The sequence below is a fragment of the Aspergillus fischeri genome, genomic scaffold, assembly GCF_000149645.3.
Source record: "Aspergillus fischeri NRRL 181 1099437636266 genomic scaffold, whole genome shotgun sequence".
Taxonomy (NCBI): Eukaryota; Fungi; Ascomycota; class Eurotiomycetes; order Eurotiales; family Aspergillaceae; genus Aspergillus; species Aspergillus fischeri.
In genome coordinates this window covers 3,523,208-3,542,582 of record NW_001509760.1, presented here as the reverse complement: position 1 = coordinate 3,542,582, position 19,375 = coordinate 3,523,208, and the positions used below count along the sequence as shown (strand labels likewise).

Below are 19,375 nucleotides of genomic sequence, written 5' to 3'. Positions count from 1 at the left end.
GTAGTCATCAGCTTTGAAAGGGAAGCGGCTCGATACAACAGCCGTTCTTTAGCCATTATGGCTACGGCTACCGTCGAACTGCCTTACCTCGCGAGCCATTACGCTATCGCGGAGTCAACACTTACCACCCTTACCCAAGCTCCCACGGTCGAGCTAGTCAACCAGTTGCTGGAGGCAATTACCAAAAAAGCTCATGAATATGATGAGCTCAAATCCGACAAGCTTCGTTTGGAAGTGGAGCTTGAGAACGCGGTTCGCAGCAGCGACTCAAAAATCAAGGTGCTGAAAAGCTCTGCGGAAAAAGGCCATGCGGAAGTTGAGGAGGCAAGAAAGAAATTGCACGAATCAGGTGGGCTCTGACGCGTCCTTTTCTGACCTACACCTTCTGACACCTATCTAGAAAATGCTCGTTCGGCCCTAGAATCCGAAATCGCGACGCTGAAGTCCTCGACTACTTCCAATGAGTCCGAAGTCAACACTCTGAAATCCCGTATTTCCTCGCTCGAAGCATCGAACAGGGATACCCTAGGACTTCTTGAGTCAAAGAGTGCTGCTTACGACAAACTTGCGGAAGAACTTTCCACCCAACACAAGAAGACAATTGAACTGAGACGCGAGCTGGCTACTGCCGAACAAAATCTACAGGCCGCGAACTCGGCATCGGCCAGCGCCCGCTTCCGTGAACAGAGCTTGCAGCAGGAGCTGGACTTGACGAAGAAGAACAACGAATGGTTCGAGACGGAGCTGAAGACGAAGTCTGCAGAGTACCTCAAATTCCGCAAGGAAAAGACCGCCCGAATTGCCGAGCTTCAACGTGAAAACGAGGAAGCCAACTCAACCATCGACTCACTAAGGCGCGGTGAAAATGCCCTAAAAAGCCGTTTGGATGAGGTCGAGCAACGATACGAGGAGTCGCTTTCGAGCATCCAACAACTCAAGGAGGAGGCTATCCAAGCGGCTGAGTCGTTCAGAATTGAACTGGATAGTGCTAATCGTCTGGCTGAATTGCAAGGCAACGCCGCGCAGACTGCCAAGCAGCGTGTGCAGGAGTGTCAGCTCGCTCTAGAAAAAGCAAGAGACGATGCGGCCGAAGAGATCTCTCGACTCCGCGTTGAGATCGAAACAGAGCACGCTGACAAGGAGGCTGCCGAACGCCGTGTTGCTGAACTAGAGTTGACTGTTACTCAATTGCAGTCGGAAGGTGCCACTGCCGGAAGATCCATGAGCCCGGCTCGTGGCTTGAATGGTACAGGACCCAGTACGCCTGTCCGTCCTGGAACTCCCAGTGGCGCATTCTCTCCCAGGACCTCGCGCTCCAAAGGGGGTCTTACTCTCACTCAAATGTATACCGAGTATGATAAGATGCGAACGATGCTTGCTGCAGAACAAAAGACCAGCCAGGAACTCAAAGCGACCCTCGATGAGATGGTTCAGGAGCTTGAAGCCAGCAAACCGGAGATTGACGAATTGCGGGCTGACCACGCACGACTTGAAAATGCCGTTGTCGAAATGTCTAATATCCTCGAGACAGCAGGAAAGGAAAGAGACGATGCAACCAAGGAGGCACGGAAGTGGCAGGGCCAGGTAGAGGGATTGGCTCGCGAAGGGGATATTTTACGTCAACAACTTCGTGACTTAAGCGCTCAGATCAAGGTTCTGGTTATGGAAGTTGCTGTCTTGAAAGAAGGCGAAGCCACATACGACAGGGAGGAACTCGAGAAGATCGCCCGCAAGGAGATCGACGACTCGTCGGCGGAACTCAACCCAACCGGCCGATTTATCAGCCGTCATCTAACGACGTTTAAGGATCTGCATGAACTTCAGGAGCAGAACGTCACACTTCGGCGAATGCTGAGGGAACTCGGTGATAAGATGGAGGGAGCAGAAGCTCGTGAGAAGGATGCAGTTCGCCAACAGGAGCAGGAGGAGCTGAAGGAGCTCAGAATTCGTGTGCAAACGTATCGTGATGAAATCGCCAATCTCGTTGCTCAGACTAAGAGCTACGTGAAGGAGCGGGATACCTTCCGCAGCATGCTGACAAGACGTCGTCAAACGGTTGGGGATGCTTCTGCATTCTCCCAGTCGCTTCCTCTTGGTGCGGTCCCACCGAACGTTGACGAACAAGGGAGGGATGTACCCGACTATGCGGAGTTATTGCGCAAGGTGCAAGCCCACTTTGACAGCTTCCGGGAGGAGTCTGCCACCGACCATGCCGCTTTGAAACAGCAAGTCAATGAATTATCACGGAAAAATAGTGAATTGCTGAGCGAGATCAGTCGCTCAAGCAGTCAGCTTGGCGCTGCCACTCAGCGAGCTGAGCTTTTGCAGAGCAATTTCAATATGTTGAAGAATGAGAATGCAGAGCTGCAGAAACGCTATGCTGCTCTCTTGGAGAACGCCAACCGACAAGACCTGAGGACCCAGCAGGCTGCTGAAGACTTGGTTGAGACGAAGGGTCTCGTTGAAAGCCTTCAACGTGAGAACGCAAACCTGAAGGCCGAGAAGGACCTTTGGAAGAACATCGAGAAGAGGTTGATTGAGGACAATGAGGTTTTGCGGAATGAACGCAGTAGACTCGATTCTCTCAATGCCAATCTGCAAACCATCCTGAACGAGCGTGAGCACACTGATGTTGAGAGTCGCCGTCGTTTACAACTCAGCGTCGAATCCTTGGAGTCCGAGTTACAGTCTACGAAACGTAAGCTTAATTCCGAGGTTGAAGAGTCAAAGAAGGCTGCTCTCCGCAGGGAATATGAGCATGAGCAGAGCCAGAAGCGGATAGATGACCTTGTGGCAAGTTTGAGCTCTGTTCGGGAGGAATTGGTTGCCACCAAGACGACTCGGGATCATTTGCAGACCAGAGTGGATGAGTTGACGGTTGAGCTACGGAGTGCCGAAGAACGTCTACAAGTCGTACAATCCAGGCCAAGCATCGCAACTGCCCCGGCCGAGGCAGCTGCGGCGGCACAAGAAGGCGTTCCGGATACTGGTTTGACCCGCGAACAAGAACTAGGCATTCAGGTTTCCGAACTGAAGCGTGACTTAGAATTGGCTAAGGGTGAACTCGAGCACGCTAAGGAGCAGGTCGAAGTTTACAAGACCATTAGCCAGGAGACTGAGGAGCGCTTGCAGTCAGTCACCGAGACACAAGAACAATATAGGGAAGAGACCGAACGTCTTGTGGAGGAGAAGGAGAAGAGGATCCAGGATCTTGATGCACGGATCGAGGAGATTTCATCGGAACTTTCTACGACAAATAACGAGCTTTCTAAACTTCGGGACGAACAAGGTGAAGCTGGACGCCGCTTGGAGGAACAGAAGGCTGCCTTGGAGGCCGAAATTACAAGACTGAAGGAAGAAAACGAACGTCAAATTGCGGCGGCTCAATTCCACCAGGACGATCTTAAGGCCCAGGCAGAAATTGCCCAGCGCGCGCAGCAAAATTACGAAAGTGAATTGCTTAAGCATGCCGAGGCGGCGAAGAACCTACAAGCCGTTCGTGCGGAGGCCAATCAATTGAAGCTGGAGCTACTCGAATCTCGAGCTCAGGCCGATACCTACAAGAAGGACCTCGCTCAGAAAGAAGAAAGCTGGAGTGAGCTCAAAGAACGATACGAAAGTGAGCTTGCAGAATTACAGAAGCGTCGTGAAGAAGTACTGCATCAAAACAACTTGCTGCATACCCAGCTTGAAGGCATCTCCAGCCAGATCGCCGCGCTGCAGAAGGATCGCGCCAACATTCCGGAAAGTGAGCAGGATGAAGGAACAACAGCGCCAAATCTGGAGGGTCTTCAGGAGGTCATCAAATTCTTGCGGCGCGAGAAGGAGATTGTTGATGTGCAATATCACCTCTCCACACAGGAGGCCAAGCGTCTCCGCCAGCAGCTCGATTACACACAGTCTCAGCTGGATGAGGCTCGTCTCAAGCTGGAGCAGCAACGCCGTGCAGCCGCGGATAGTGAGCACACTGCTTTAAGCCATAATAAGCTCATGGAAACATTGAACGAACTCAATCTTTTCCGTGAGAGCAGCGTTACGCTGCGCAACCAAGTCAAGCAGGCTGAAACTGCTCTCGCGGAGAAATCTACGCGGGTTGATGAACTTTTGCAGCAGATTGAGCCTTTGGAGACTCGTATCAGGGAGCTGGAAAACGTTGTGGAGACGAAGGATGGAGAAATGAAGCTTCTGCAGGCTGACCGGGACCGCTGGCAACAACGTACACAGAACATCCTGCAGAAATACGATCGCGTTGACCCGGCCGAGATGGAAGGACTAAAGGAGAAGCTCGCCTCATTGGAGAAGGAACGAGACGAGGCTATTTCAGCTCGCGACACGTTACAGGCACAAGCTGCGACTTTCCCAGAGCAGCTCAAGCATGCTGAGGATAGGACGCAAGAACTGCGCACAAAGCTCACAGAACAGTTCAAAGCCAGATCTAAGGAACTCACAGGCCGCATCAACGCTAAGCAACTTGAACTGAATGCCGTGATGCAGGAGAAGGAGGTCATCCAGGAGGAGCTGAACACAACCAAGAACGAGCTGAGTGAGCTCAAGACCAAGATGGCTGAAAGTCCATCCGCACCATCTGCACCTGCACCTGCACCTGCACCTACTGCACCCACTGTTGAGCAGACGCCTGGCGTCAATTCGACGCCTGCGTCTCAGTTCCCAACACAAACTTCTATGCCAAGTGATGACGAGAGAGTGAAGACGCTAGAGGAGAAGGTACAGCGTCTCGAGGCAGCTCTTGCTGAGAAGGATGCTGCCTTGGCTGCCAAGCATGCTGAGTACGAGACCAAGGCCAATGAAAGAGTAGAGAAGCTTAAGGAGACGTACAATAAGAAGATGGCGGAAGTGAGAGCGGCTCATCGGCAAGAGGTTGAAAGATTGTCGGCCAATCAACAGGTTGCACCGCAAGAGCCTGGAACGCCTATCTCGAAACCTGAACAGACTCCCGCAACCCCCTCACAGCAGGACGGTGACCTACCAGAGCTCACCGATGTCCAGGCGAGAGCCTTGGTTGCGAAGAACGAAACTATCCAAACGATCGTCCGCAACAATATTCGGGCAAAGGTCGCCAAAGAAACAGAAAAGCTTAAGCAAGAATGTGCAGAGTTGGAGAAGAAGTTTAATGAAGAGAAGGAAGCCCTCAAAAAGGCATATGAGGAGAGTACGGATGAAAAGGTCAAATCTGCCGTTGAGTTATCTGACAAGAAGACCCTTGTCCGTATCAGCATGCTTGATACTCGGTTGAGAACTGCACAGGCCAAACTTGATGTCATCGCAAGGGCGGCTGCCGAAACTCCTCAAAAGCCCGTCGTTGAGGTATGGGAGGTGGCGAAGACCACGAAGGCTCCGCCGGTTCAGGCACAAGGAGCCAAGCCAGCAGCCACTGCACCATCTGCACCATCTGCACCATCTGCACCATCTGCACCATCTGCACCGGCCGCACCGACTGTTGCCCCTGCTCCAGCGCAAGTCGCTACAGTGCCGCCACCTTCTGCAGTCGCGGCACCTACTGCAACAGCCGAAAACCAAGACCAACAAGCTGCTGCTCCCGCTGCCGCTCAGCAAACGACCGCTGCTCCCCCTACCGGCTCTGTGCCCGCTGAAGCTCAGCCGCAAGCCGATGCGCAAGCACAACAGCCGCAACAAGAAGCCGGTCCTGCGCAAAAGCCGGCATCGAATCAACCCGCAAACGCAGTGGCCCAATCTCAGAATAAGCAGCAACCCTCTTCACTACCCAGTAAGCCTCCTGCTGGGGGTGTTTTGAGGGCGCTTCAATCAGGGCTTCCAGTCGCTAGAGGTGGCCGAGGTGGAGCGCGCGGCAGCTCTCATCAACAGAATCCATTCGGCCCACAGCCTACTGATCAACAACAACCGCAGCAACAGCAGGCTCAAACCCAACAAAGTCAGCGTGGCACTGGTCTCCAACGTGGCCGTGGTGGTCGTGGAGGAGCTGGCCGAGGTGGTCATCAGAACGTCCAGGCCGGCAATGCGCCTCAAGGGCAAAATCCGTCCAGTCCTGGAGGAGGGCGCGGCGGACTCAATGTTCAAGCTCGCCAGTTTGTCCCTCAAGGGAGCAAGCGGGCAAGAGAGGACGGCGGTGAGGCTGGAAACGAGGCCGGGGCCAGTGGAGGGAAGAGAATGAGAGGAGGTGGCCATGCCAGGGGCTCTTGAGCCCTCTATCGACATAGACTCCGGTTTTTGTTGTTTCCTTTTGACGTGCATGTACCTTTACTCGAGGATCTGATTGTGGTTTACAGCATTTATGAATATTCCAATGCCTATATTCTGGTTCAGCAAGGCATGAGGCAGCCAAAAATAAGCCATTTCCTTTGTCTTCGGTGCCTCTTTTGGGTCTGTACGGTAATCATAGAATATTTACATCACATAATTCTTCAGCCTCCTTATTAATTATTGTGGGTGTGCATCTCATGTGTATGATCTGGGGTATATAACAAACATAAAGACAGGATCATATATCATCGTAATGCACCCTTGGCGCTCATAGCATGGTATGTGCAGTAATTTCGCTCAAGTCCAATATACTTGTTTGTTCAGAATTGCCGCTTCATATGTCTCTCTCCTTCGAGCAATAGACTCGACGCCATGTCCAAGACAATCGGACGAAGGAAACACTTATCAACGGAGCCGCATATCAATTCTCGCACGAGGAGGATCACTTCCTCCTGCCCCCAGCAGATGCAGACGATCCAATGAGCCTGGCCACTACCTCCCTCTCCTTCTGTAATACTATCAACCGCGCATCCTCAACCACCTTGGCGTCCAGCGCCGATACGTCCTGCCCAGCCGCAACAGACGAGCTCATCTTCCCCGTAGCCCGCTTCCTCCTTTGACAGGACCCAGCCCCCGAGCCCCAAACCACAATCCAATCCTTTATTACCGTGTTCGCCGCAACCTCACAGCCCGAGCAGACCTTTGAATGCGCACCCAGAGACACACGCCGGTTAATGATGGCTAGCGACTCGACCGTAACGAAGGAGTGGATGTGCGCGCCTGGGAAGACGGTCACGAGCGGGCCGATCGTCACTCCATTCGATATCCGTGTTGGAACCACTTCTTTCGGCGTGGGCGGGAGAGAAGGTGGTGTGCTCGGCGGGATGCCGATTGTGCTCTTTTCGCTGATTATGCAGCCTTCGCCGATGATGACGGGCCCGTCGTAGGAATAGATGCGGGCGCGTGGATGAATGACTGTCCCTGCGCCGACCGAGATAGGGTGTGTCCCTTGGAATGTTACGGATTCGGCGACTGTAGCTGTGTTGTGGGCGGCGACGGGGGCTCGGGGTGTTGGGGATGGAGATGTTGACGATGAGGGGGAGGCGCGTTGGCGTGGATTTGGGGGTTTGAGGTGTGTGTCGGGTCTTGCTTGGCTAGTTCTGGGGTCCATTTTTCATGAAGACCGGCTGTTCCAGATGTGCTGTGTGACTTTTGTAGAGAGCGTTTCTTGCTGTGGTTATTGTTGATGTGATGGTATTTGATATCCTTTTACGGAGTTTGGGAGAGTTCCGTGTCTTCTCCGCCCTATTGCTGTTGCGCCATGGGTCTTCTTTCAGCTACCGCAGGTAAGAGTCATTTGGTAGATGATCTAAGGTTCTATTTTCAATAAAGACGATTCCAGACAGATGGTTTAAATAACAATCGTTGACCTAGTATGCGATCTTGTCCCCTCTGGGTATCTTGAAACTAAATTCTAGCGGTGCCGTGCAATGCATCCAAATCCAACGCCATTCCCAATATAAAACCGAATATATACACAATGTTCATACCGTCTTATTGGCTTTAAGCGTCTTCGTGACCCTGCTTCTGCGCCCCTGGCTTGATCCCATTTCTCTTTCTCCAAGCCCAGACCCCGCGATCGACCTCCTCCTTGGTCATACCATCTCTAACCAAACAGAAGGTGACCCCTAATTCGGTCTCGACGTTCCTGTTGCGTGCCTCATCATCAAAGAACAACATATCCTCGTAAGCAATTCCGCTGGCTTGCTGGATTTTCGCAAAGTGTTGTGTTTTGGTGGCAGGGAAGATTTGGACATAGTCAAAGTAATCCAGAGCGCGGACTGACTTCGTTTTGGCCGCAGGATTGTCCGAGAATGTCGGGATAATATGGAGCGCCTTCAGCATATCGCGAGCTAACTCAGGAGCATGGGTGCGAGAAGCTATCGCAAGGGGAATCGAGCGAGTCTTGCAGGAGTACACAATTGACGAGACGGCAGGGTAGAATGCGAATGATTCGTTCCATCTGTGGCGAGGTTCCCGAGTCAGTAAGAGGATATGGAGAGGGACACCAATGCTTGATTCAGGTACATACTTGTCAACGCATCGAGAATTGTTATCGCGAGGCTTGATGGGTGCGCTGACGTGCGTATCAACCCAGAACGGCCATAGTGTATAGTCCAGGTCAAATGCGATTAATTTTGGTAGAGGAAGACCGTCATTGAAGGTCGCGGGCGCTGTAGATGCGTCTTCAAGCGGTTGAGTGTTTGTTCTCTTGTTTTTCATCATATTGTTGGTATGCGATGCGCAGAATGCAGACAGGAAAGAATTTGTTGAATTCGGCTTTTCTATTGCTTCTGGTCCGAGTAACTCAATTGCTGTCCGATCCGTGGTCCGGGGAGATCAAGATACCACGGAGTCATCTTCACGTGCCTACAACCGATAGCAATGGATCCTCCATCTCCTTCTACTCGTCCCTACTTACGGTTGATGAATTTGAATTATATCGACTACAGAGACAAAAGATCAGTGTATCGGAGGTTCAGTGAATTCAATCAGCCTCTACATACAAGAACTTATTTCATTCTGCTTTCCTGAAGCCTGAAAAGTCCAGCTAAACCCGAAGAAGATTCATCATAAAAGCATGAAACCTGATAAATCCCAAAAGTTGAATTCTTTTTTTCTGTCTTTTCCGTGATTTTTATCTTTTTTTGACAAGTGAGTCCATGTCTCGAAAGAAGGACGTCGCTTTGTACTTAAATGTGAACGATTCTCTTGGTCTTCAAGGGCGGCTGATACATCACGCTCTCAAGTCAAAGAGCTGTAGGTGATGCATTTGACAGTCTCAAGGAACTTCCAAATCTGCTGATGATCTTCCGCCCCTTTGATGGTCAGCTCATAGCTCACAGCATTCCAATCGGCAGCGTAAGTCATGATGCGGACTTGCTGCTGGTTACTGAGAATACCGTCAGCGCCGACAGCATCCGCGATTATCTGACGCCAGAATGCAAAGGGCAGTCCGAAACGCCATTCTCGCTTACGAGAGCTGCGAGCGACCGAACTAGGATGGCTTTTACCCTTTCCTGAACGGGTTTGCTGGCTCGGCGGCGTGGATTCCTTTGTCTCTCGAGACTGGACGTCTTTGTCATGGCCGTTGGTTTGTTGAGTCTGCTGAACTTGCTGCAAAGAGGGAAAGTTGACCTCAAAGTGCTTTGCACCGGGATGGAAGGGTCCGACAGCGATAGGTTCGAAGAGTTCATATTCGTCGAAGACGTATTCTGGACTCTGCTCCACGGTTTCTTCTTCTTCTTCTTCTTCTTCTTCTTCTTCTTCTTCTTCTTCTTCTTCGACCGTCTCGTCAGTCTCCTCTACGCCTGAAGGCTCCTCCTCAGAGGGAGCTTCGACGGCGCGATCTTTGTCGTTTAGAAGCAAAGCGCGGGAGACAGTCATCATCTTCAACGCGACTCTCCAGATATCGTTGCTGTGTACTCCCTCTTTCTTTAAAGCCTCAATACACACTCTCTTGGCGAGTCTGGCGTGCTCGATGTCCAGCTTCTTCTGCAGCTTGCGCTGTGCCGCATTCTGGTCATCGTCCCCACTAAGCTCGTCGTTTGCAGTGTCGTCGGTAGACTTGTACTCGCGCATTAACTCAGCTTTGTCGAGGAGCTTGCATTCATTCGGACCAAGGCCGTCATTCGGGAGCCATATGATGCCCTTGCATTGCTCTGCTGCTTCTGGCAGGATGGGACCTTTGCCACTGGGTAGAAAAGCCAAGAGCTGCTCAGGACTGCGGTGCATGCTCAACATGCTTGACAGGTGCACAGCGCAACTGCTGGTCAAGTTGGTGTTGGAAATGATAAGGAACGGGACCGAGCGCAGGCCTCGAGTGCAGGCATATCGCTTCAGCTCTGCATAGGTCAGCTTCTTCGTGGCGCAAGTAGGGTGAGAAGAACCTAAAAGAGCATATCATCAGTGTAAGCTCCTTAAGATGACTGAATGCTTGACTTACCATTCTGCTGTGCAACCTTGCTCTTCTTGGGCGATTGCTTCGAGGACACCTTCTTGGTAGCTTCGTTGTCCTTGCCATTGATCTTGAGATTTTCCAGTTCGTCTGCGATGGCGTCGCCTTCGTGGTCTTCCTGGCCGTTCATCCCAACGACCGCATCGGCATCGGATTCCAGAAAGTCTAGGTCACTCTGCATGTAAACACGCGCCAGGACCTCGATGCCCTTCGGTCCAAGTGGATTGTTTCCGAGATCGAATTTCTTGAGCAAGAAACAGTTCTTGAACGAGTCAAGAAAGTGGTACCATATCTCCTGCTCTTCGGGGGTGCAAACCACAAAGTTGTTATGGGAGATGTCCAATTCTCGAAGATCAGCAATACTAAGCTTGATAACTTCAGATAGCTTCCGGAGCGATACGATCGTGAGCTGGTTGCCCTGCAAATGCAACTCGGTCACCTTGGCAGAGCCCTCAGGGTGCTCCTCATCGCGGTACTTCATGCAAGCGGTCAGGTCATCAATGAATTCGGCAAAGCCTTCATCAGTGAGTTCCTTGCCCGAAACATCAATTTCCACATTCGGATCTCTTGCTGCAGCTTTCGCGCCAACCCCGGGAGTGATTCTCTTTTTCTGTGAGGCGACAAGTGTCAATATGTGCCTCTGGATATTCAGGTATACAGAAGAAACTTACCAAATCCTTGGACACAACTTGTCCTGCCTTAAGGCCCGTGATTTTCCTCTGTCGTCGCGGCGTTACTCTGCATTCATAGCGAAGGTCATCTTGGAAAGGGGACAACTTACAGCTGAGTAGTTCAACTTACCCATCTTGGGCAGTCGTCAGATCGACGTTTGTCCTGTTAAAAACCAAGCGTCAGTCCTTGTTCTCGGGTCAAGAAAGTGTCGAAGCTTGACAGTTAGGCACTGTGAGGAACTCCCAGAAGCCTAAGGCGCGATTGATATGCATGGAGAGGGATATGGAAGAACTGCACTTACCTTGATGGACAGGGAGTATTGAGATGGTTGAAGTGCAATGCTAACACACTCAGGGAATCTCGCGAGAAAGATGTCTAGAGAGGTAAGAGGCAGCAGTTAACTCGCGAGATCAGAGACTGCGATGTGAATAACACACCATAAGATGATAACAGGACTGCTCTTGGGAATGGGAAGGCTTGTATACCTAACTTGTCTTCTTTGATGGATTCAGAGAAGTGGTTGTGTGAGATGACAGACAAAGGAGAATGAGAGAGAGAAAAGAACATAGGTAGGTTGTTTTCTCTCTGAATGTTTACATCTCAAGTCATCTAGTGGGATACCCTGCCTCCAGGACGCGCTAGGCGTTGAAATTCACGGAGGTTGCCATGTACTCTAGCGACACCATTCACTGTTGTGCTGTCTTTTACTGTCTGTTGCTTTCGCTGGCCTTCTCTACAACAGTAGTAGATAGTGAAAGGCATAAAACAGGATAGTAGCAGATGAGAACAAAATCCCTTTGACTCCTTTGTTAGAATATCTAATAAAGACGTTATGAATCTGCTACAGTCTCATACATGGCATACAGATATGCGAGTCCATCCTCGTAACTTGCCCTTGAACTTCGACAAACAACACCACAAATCAAATCTCATCAGAGTCTCAAATTCCATATATCATGTCTTCCACGCTTGTATGACGTTTGCCTCTCCTTTGTATTACCGTCTAGAAAAAATTGACGATGTCTTTGAATTGATGCAGCAGAGCAGGGTCGATGTCATCCCAATCCTTTGGCACCTCTGGTGGATTTGCGGATCCCTGAACGCTGGCGTTTATCTCTAAAGCAGTCTCAACTTGACCGCGAGGAATCTGACCAGGCTCGTCGTGCTTCGTTCTTTTCTCCATTCTTTCATCGGAGTGGGCTCTCTCACACAGCCATGAGAGGCCCCTCTTTCGTCCGCGGTGCTCATCTGAGACTCGAGATGGGTCGAGCCCTTTGTCGACGTCGGTCTCAGAAGCCCTTGGAATATCGTTCTCGTTTGAGACTACACTTCGTCCAAACATGGGATTATCCGGTGGCACTAATGTCTGATCTTGCTTTCTCGTGGCTGATGTGGCAGTGTGGATTTTGACTTGGTCTGGCGAGTCAGTGGAAGAAGGTTGAACTGTATACGTGAACAAATCATCGACATCGGTCCAAGTATCATCTGCCTCGGTTATATCATCGCACTCACTGGCATTTGTTTCGGTCTTCTCGTTTACTTGAGTCGTTGTGCCCGTACTAAAGCCCACCAGCAGCTTTGATGGCGACGGCAAGTCGTCAAAGCTATCATCACCATAGTCACTTGAAGAGCATTGAGGCTTGGAGACATGACTGGTGAAGCTGAGGTGGAAAATGTCCCCGATATCAGTGATATCTGAGTTGATGCCCGTGGATTCCACGTCCTTTGTGTGTGTCTTGCCACTACCCTTATCCCGAGCCTCAATCGTCGAGGTCCTCCCAGCCTTTGTTCTAGGAATGCTGGCTGAGAGTGTCAGCTGGTTAAGCCCACTCTTCGCCTGATTGCCGTTAGTAGACTGCTTCCGAGTGACTTTGTGCGGCTTCTCGAGGCCTTCTCGGCAGCAGAGATGCTTGCATCTATGCACGGTTCAGCTCCGTTTGGGATGGATAGCAATCGGATGGTACCTACGTTGTCTTGTCCTTGCACCTGTGGTTACATGCATATCTGCCATTGTCTAGTCGAGGCGGCTCTTTGTCATTTCCAGGAAGTGAATTCTCAGAGTTGCATTCTTTCGAGCCTTTCTCCTCAGTTCGACTGCGGGATGTGCCGGTTGACTGGTTGACGCCAGCCCAGTTGCTTGCCTCGTCTGCTCAATATTGTTTAGTCTGTATCTACAGCAGGTCGAGTGGTGGCATACCTGTCTCCATCAAGTCATCAAAGAGCCAATCATCATTTTCGATATCGTCTGCTCCTCGATCGTTTGCGTTGATCGGAGTGTCGTCGGTATCGCGACTTGGAACATTCACCCTAGGCCGCTGCATCGACTCCAAGGCTTGACTTGGCCGAGATGGGAAAGAGACATTTGGCAGCTCAGGCTTCAACTCTGCAGACCTCAAAGTACCGGCTATTGAGATTGAGCGAAATGGCAAGAGGCAGCGGTTAAGGCTAAAGTTTGACATACCGATCTCGTCACACATCGCATAGCACGTTATATGTAGCCCTGGCCTTTTCAGCTCTGCATCTAGAGATATCTCCTGACTCTGCTGAAGTTTACTTGCACTGTACGGCCGTCAGCTCGACAGTGCGATTTTGAGGGCCGACCAGTCATACCTGATACGCCGAAAATCTATCAGATGGCCGTCGGAGGTCTCTGCTAAGAAGCAGACATACACAGGTCGCCGTTGGAAGAACGTCGGGGTTTTCTCATTCATGAACGCAATTTCAGCCTCGAATCGTATTCTTACAGGTTTTCCGGGTTTAATTTCCTAATAAGCCATCAGCGAGACCCTCTCGCGAAGAGAACAGAGACACATACCTTTCCTACCAATTTGACATTCACTCTAAGCTTAGGAAAGTCGGCAACACGAGCAAGTAGTTTCATCCCGAACGGCGGATTCCTACTCATGATCATATCAATGCGATGGGGCTCTGTAGCTTCCAGGGCATCGATGCTGGTAATCCCAGCTGCCGCAAGTTTTCGCACTGCCACAATACCGACTTGGTCGATTTGCTTCATCTGCAGAGGACAGTTATCCCAAACCTTGGCCCCAAAGCTTCGTGCGAGCTCGAGGGCATTTCGAGCGGTGATTGAGTCTTCAAGGGAGATTTGGCAATCTATCACGCATCGAATTAGTCTATTGATATGAGAGAACACGAAGTTCTTGTCTTGTTGAAAAGCAAACTTGTGTTTCTGATATTGTTCGCCGTCCGGATACTCGACCCCACCGAGCTCTGACTGGATGAGCAATAGGATCTTATGAGCTGGAAGCGCTATATCAACTTTCGCTGGGAACCTTATGCCATTGGCACGGTTCAGTTCTTTATACAGTGACTTCTCGCCTGCCTTCAGCCGTATCTCACGGAATTCTTCCGCCTCCGCAATTGCAGAAAGCTGAATAAAGCCATTAGAGTTTCTCCTATCGTCGAACAGAGGACGGGCTGACCTACCACTTGAGATACAGTTGCGTGAGATTTCAGCGCGAGTAAAGTCTTCATGGTATCGAACCGTACATAGTACCGAGCCATGGCATCTCCGAAGGGTGTGGACTTGAGACGGTCAGAAGCCACTAGTCCAGTCTCTTGCAGAAGTCTGATGTCCTTTTCGCAAATCTGCCTAAGCATTTCGTCTTCATCATCCTTTGTGGCCCCTTCCTTCAGCTGATAGTGCTTTGGATTTCTTCTCAGCCTGACAAACAGGAAAGTACCCGCCAGCCATCTGACCGCGGAATCGACATCGGTGACAGTACCTAGCCCAATCTCGGCGTTCAAGTGGTCGATCAGGTTGAGGTGCAAACAGCTCTCAAGGGTCTCACATCCAGATACGAGTTTCTCGTAATGTTGAACTCGGTCCTTTCTCGTCATAATCACTGCAATAGCGCTGTCGTCGAATTGAGGTCGACCAGCTCGGCCAAGCATCTGCATCATTTCGAGATCGGAGTATTCCTTGCAGCCACCATCCTGCCAACCTACTGTACCTTTGATTATGACAAGGTGGCATGGGAGATTGACCCCCACTGCCAGGGTTGAGGTACAGCAAATGACGGCGACATGTCCCTGCAGGTACCCAGACTCAACGGTGTGGCGATCAGCAGGGTCGAGACCGGCATGATGAAATGCGACTCCTGCCATCAGCGTGGCTGTGCCGTCCAGTTAGCTCCGTAGCCATGAATTCGAGATCAGTGCATACTTCTGAGGTCTGCATTGTGCGCTTCGAGATGCTTCCCAGATACTTTCCATAACCTTGCCGGAGGGTTGGTCATGGACCATAGACGAGCAAGCTCTTTTGCGGTAGCGACGCACGAATTCCTAGTACAACAGAAAATCATGATTGGCTTCCTACATGAGTGCGTACCTAGAATATCGGGGAGCCTATGGACCTCAGTAAACATCCGCGACAGAACAAAATTTGCGTGCTTACTTCGAACTGCATAACTTGTCGAAGGCAAAATCATTGCTGTGCGACTGATAACCGTACACAAACTTCTGGAGTTTGACGGGACGAAAATCCTCCCCAAAGTGCTCTCGGTGCGCCGGTACATGTTGATTCGTTGCGTCTTTCCCGAGCCAGCTCGCAATATCCTCCGAGTTTGGGACCGTAGCACTCAGAGCGACGAAGCGAACATTCGACCCGAATGTCTTCATTCTCGACACAACCGCTTCAAGCGTCGCACCACGAGCCTCCTTGAGAATGTGAATCTCGTCAATCAGGAAGAGCTTGACCAATTGCATCAAGCGCGCATGATCTTTCCACTTCCGAGTCATGCTGTCCCACTTTTCCGGTGTAGTAACGATGATCTGACTGTTCTGAACACTCCTGAGCTGCGTATGATCAGTGTCGCCAGTTAGCTCCGCACACTGGAGTCCCAACGACATGAACTTCCTGTTCCAGTCCCGAAATCTCTCGGAGCACAGAGACTTGGTCGGCGCCTGATAGACGACCTTGAAGCGCTCATCCTTTAAAGTACTGAGCAGGCGACAGATTGCCAATTCCATAATGACTGTCTTACCACTTCCAGTAGGAGCTGCCAGCACAATATTGTCGTCGGTCTTGTAGACACGCTGGAAACATTTCGACTGTACAGCATTGAATACCGGGAAATGAAAGATGGACCTGTAGCTATCCGGAAGCTCGTGTACTGAGACAAGGACAATTCCTCTAACTGACATGGGGATGTTTTCGAAGTGGCTCTTTTGACATTGTGCTGTACCAATCGATAGTGTAGAAGTTCCGTGCGATGGCGAATCTTCCTCATGCGATAGTTGATCTTCGTTGTACTGTCTCGAAGGCCCCGTGGCTTGATACTCTTGCTCCCGACGTGTCACAATCGTCTTTCCGAGCTGCAATCGACTGAGCGGACTAGAAGGCGACCCCAGACCTACATCCGATGAGCTAGAATCCAAACTTCGGAGCGGCGTTATGTGGGAGCTCGCTGCGTTCATTAGCCTTTTATCCAGGGTAGGCGAGGCATGAGCGTACTCTGGAAAAATCGAGATACCTGCTTCGCACCATCATTTCTAGGCTGCACCGATGGATAGTTTAAGTTAGCCGGTTGCCTCAGTGGATTCCGGTTGCTCTCATCTGCCTGGGCAAGCAGTTCGAGGTCTGAAGTCTTTCAGTCAACTCAATTCACGACACCAATGTATCGAACTCGTCGCACTCCGAACCACTCACCAAAGGCGTCCAGCTGATGATCATCGCTACGGAAGGATTGCAAATCCGGACCAACAAGCTGGCTATGGGGCTCGACATTCTGAGATTCATATCCTCGAGGTCTGTTCCAAGGTTGAGAGATCTGAGAGCCTTCGATAAGTCTTTGATCGATGATTGCTTTTGATGCCGGCAGCCCAAGTTGGGGCCGCCTTGCACCCATCGGCCTTTGGTTGGAAGCACTATGCCGTGCTATCGAGAAGGGCTGGTGAGATTTGCGCCCCATGATGATCGACAAGGGACAGACAGTGTCCAGCTTCAAGAAGCTTTAAACGGAGAAGATGAGTGCAAGAGATTCAGTGGAACAGCAGCAAGCCCCGAAATGAGGAGGGGGCCAGGCGGATGGGTATAGATGCCCCAGGCGAGAAGAGCACGTGGGAGAACTCGATGCAGAGGAGTGACAAGACAATCATTGAATCAAGTGCTGTTAAATATCCTTGGGACGAGAAGCTCGACATCAAGTTCGTTCATATCCATTCATTCAACCTTATACAATCATACACATCAGGACATCTCCCATGACTCACGCTATATGAAGATATAATAACCATCACACTAAACAACCAAAATCAAACCATGGTCACAAAAGGTATAGAGTACAAGGACTTGCTACGCTTTCCTCCAAAAAAAATGCAATGACTCGGAGTCGGACATTCTTATTTACTTCTCGATATCACGGATACCGGAGCAACGCTATATATTGACAAGGTGAATGCGGGTTTTGTTTGGAAGTCGGTAGGCTCACTCGTCCCGTGACTGCTTATCGAAATAGCCGCCGCTTGCAGTGCGGCCAGAGCTGATTCTAGCAACGCCTGGCGACGTGGGTCTGGAGGTGGACAACCCAGCTTGAGACAGGAATGGGGTGCTCGGGAGCTTTATCGAGAATTCGTTCTGTGGACCTGCGACAGGTGAAGTCTCATCACTCTTGGCTTCCTTCTCAAACCGCTCGATCCGAATTGGCGGTGGACGGATGCCGTGAGCTTTAGTAGGACTGGAATCTAAGCTAGAATCCTCATAGAGGAATGTGGCCACAAGCACCGCGAAAGTCCCAAGGATGAACTGAAGGAGTCAGACGTCAGTAACCATGCGCAGAAGTTCGTGATCGAGTGAGATACATACGTTCCCTGTGAGTTCGAAACCAAACAACCACACACTCCCCAAAGTGCTGAGGACAATGCTAATAGCAGTGGCCACGTTTCTTGCGTCCTTGTATGCGTGGCTGATACAGAAAGAGGTTGCGATGCCCCCAATAGCCTGGACCACGATAGTGGACCAAACAACCCAATTATAGCCCTCAAAGAAGCCGTTTGCGGCGACCTTTTCCCCGTCGAGGAAGACGACACCGATGAAGAGGGCTGGGAACAAAGAATACACTGACAACTGCACATTACGCACCCACAGAGAGGTGGTTTTTACGCTGTCTTTTAGTACTTTCTCAAAGTACACCCCGGCGAGCCCCGAAGCGACGCAGGCCCCAATCGTGGCCAGCAGACCAACTGTGCTGTTCAATCGCGGCATGGCGGTCAATAGGTCCTCTTCAATGCCCTCGTAGGTTGCTGAACGCTTGTGCAAATTGGCGCGTTTTCCTCTAACAGCTTTCCATTCTTCTAATGAGCGGGGGAAAGAGTGATGCACGGCCTCGTGATCAAGTGAGATTTCATCGGTGGCTCCGTCTGGCATTTGCACAAGATAGACGCCGACGAGAAGAAGAATCAGGAAACCCCATTTACGCAACGGTATAGCTCTCTTCAGGAGAACAAGGCCAAAAATGGAGCCGACGAGGAGCTTCAACTGGTACGTCACCTGGAAGTTCGCGGCCTGCAGGTTGGAAAGTGCAATATATTGCAAAGAGTTCGCGAGTGTGTATAAGCTGGCAGGAATGGCAAGTTTCCAACTGTCACCGGAGAACACAGTACCGGTCAACGAAGAGAGGAGCGACGTCGCAGGCATCGATGGGGGAACTGATCTCGAAACTTCGTAGAGGGCCACCGTCAAGGAAATCGCAAGCTTGGTGACTTCGTTGAGAAAGACTGCGGTAGACGTGAGGTATCGTTTACCTCCAGTGGGAGGCATGACTCGGGAATAATGCAAAAGCTGTTATAGAATGGAGTTTAGCTGAGTGTCACTCTTGCTCCAAGTCGAAGAAAAACTTACCAGTACGAACGCCGTATATTGGACCGTCAGCTACAAAGGAGAAGTCAGTAAATAGAAACTTAAACCCCCAAGTTCTGACTCGGCGAAGTTCAAAAAGAACAACCAAAAATGCCTCAAGGAAGACTAACCAGTATCCAAGAGGAACGTCTCAAAACGCCTTCCAGCCCTGAAGACTGGCCCCGAGTGTGTTCCCCCATTGTGACAACACTATCGTAGGTGCCAGCCCCTGAGAAGTGTTCGCAACGCAACCCACGGGAAGATGTAGGTTGTTGCTGATTTTAGCCTGTGATTCTGATTCGGGGGAAAGGGACGTTAAGAAAATGCCGAGGGTCGCGAAATAAGTTGTGCGCGTGCCGATGGACAGGGAAGGGGAAAGCTTTCACGGTTCTTCACACTAGGCCTTGCAGTCCGCCAGCAAACTGCCGCTGAGAGAGGACAAAAAGCGGCGTTTGTCCCCAGCGTGCTAGACAAAAGCCCCTCGGAGCGCGTATTTAGACGAAAAACCGGGGGTGATATTGCACAAGGCCGCCGGATGGAATGATAACGACGACGTCAGATAGCGTAGATAAAAAGCGAAGACCAAG

The 19,375-nt window shown here is 50.9% G+C and overlaps 6 protein-coding genes across 6 annotated transcripts, besides 4 other annotated features; 1 reads left to right on the top strand and 5 right to left on the bottom strand.

Moving 5' to 3' along the window:
• Positions 1-57: 57 nt before the first annotated feature.
• NFIA_059040 (putative filament-forming protein (Tpr/p270)) lies at positions 58-6,180 on the top strand (the record flags this gene model as incomplete). The annotated part of the gene is made up of 2 exons (XM_001258449.1): positions 58-349; positions 401-6,180. The coding sequence occupies 2 exons, from the start codon at positions 58-60 to the stop codon at positions 6,178-6,180; spliced, it is 6,072 nt and encodes a 2,023-aa protein (XP_001258450.1).
• Positions 4,587-4,611: a microsatellite.
• Positions 5,394-5,444: a microsatellite.
• Positions 6,181-6,682: 502 nt separating the features above from the next.
• NFIA_059030 (transferase hexapeptide domain protein) lies at positions 6,683-7,411 on the bottom strand (the record flags this gene model as incomplete). The annotated part of the gene is made up of 1 exon (XM_001258448.1): positions 6,683-7,411. The coding sequence occupies one exon, from the start codon at positions 7,409-7,411 to the stop codon at positions 6,683-6,685; it is 729 nt and encodes a 242-aa protein (XP_001258449.1).
• A 392-nt stretch (positions 7,412-7,803) lies between these two features.
• Positions 7,804-8,526, bottom strand: NFIA_059020 (Mg-dependent acid phosphatase; the record flags this gene model as incomplete). Its single annotated transcript, XM_001258447.1, has 2 exons — positions 7,804-8,263; positions 8,333-8,526. The coding sequence occupies 2 exons, from the start codon at positions 8,524-8,526 to the stop codon at positions 7,804-7,806; spliced, it is 654 nt and encodes a 217-aa protein (XP_001258448.1).
• Positions 8,527-9,045: 519 nt separating this feature from the next.
• NFIA_059010 (uncharacterized protein) lies at positions 9,046-11,063 on the bottom strand (the record flags this gene model as incomplete). Its single annotated transcript, XM_001258446.1, has 4 exons — positions 9,046-10,190; positions 10,247-10,868; positions 10,930-10,977; positions 11,040-11,063. 4 exons carry the CDS (start codon positions 11,061-11,063, stop codon positions 9,046-9,048), a joined length of 1,839 nt encoding a protein of 612 aa, XP_001258447.1.
• Positions 9,535-9,585: a microsatellite.
• Positions 9,536-9,585: a microsatellite.
• An 870-nt stretch (positions 11,064-11,933) lies between the features above and the next one.
• Positions 11,934-16,863, bottom strand: NFIA_059000 (putative DEAD/DEAH box DNA helicase (Mer3); the record flags this gene model as incomplete). Its single annotated transcript, XM_001258445.1, has 12 exons — positions 11,934-12,625; positions 12,674-12,846; positions 12,899-13,076; positions 13,128-13,334; positions 13,392-13,489; positions 13,541-13,695; positions 13,746-14,321; positions 14,378-15,066; positions 15,117-15,298; positions 15,348-16,359; positions 16,407-16,532; positions 16,602-16,863. 12 exons carry the CDS (start codon positions 16,861-16,863, stop codon positions 11,934-11,936), a joined length of 4,350 nt encoding a protein of 1,449 aa, XP_001258446.1.
• A 515-nt stretch (positions 16,864-17,378) lies between these two features.
• On the bottom strand, positions 17,379-18,710 carry NFIA_058990 (putative UDP-galactose transporter; the record flags this gene model as incomplete). The annotated part of the gene is made up of 2 exons (XM_001258444.1): positions 17,379-17,696; positions 17,757-18,710. The coding sequence occupies 2 exons, from the start codon at positions 18,708-18,710 to the stop codon at positions 17,379-17,381; spliced, it is 1,272 nt and encodes a 423-aa protein (XP_001258445.1).
• Between the last annotated feature and the right edge of the window lie 665 nt (positions 18,711-19,375).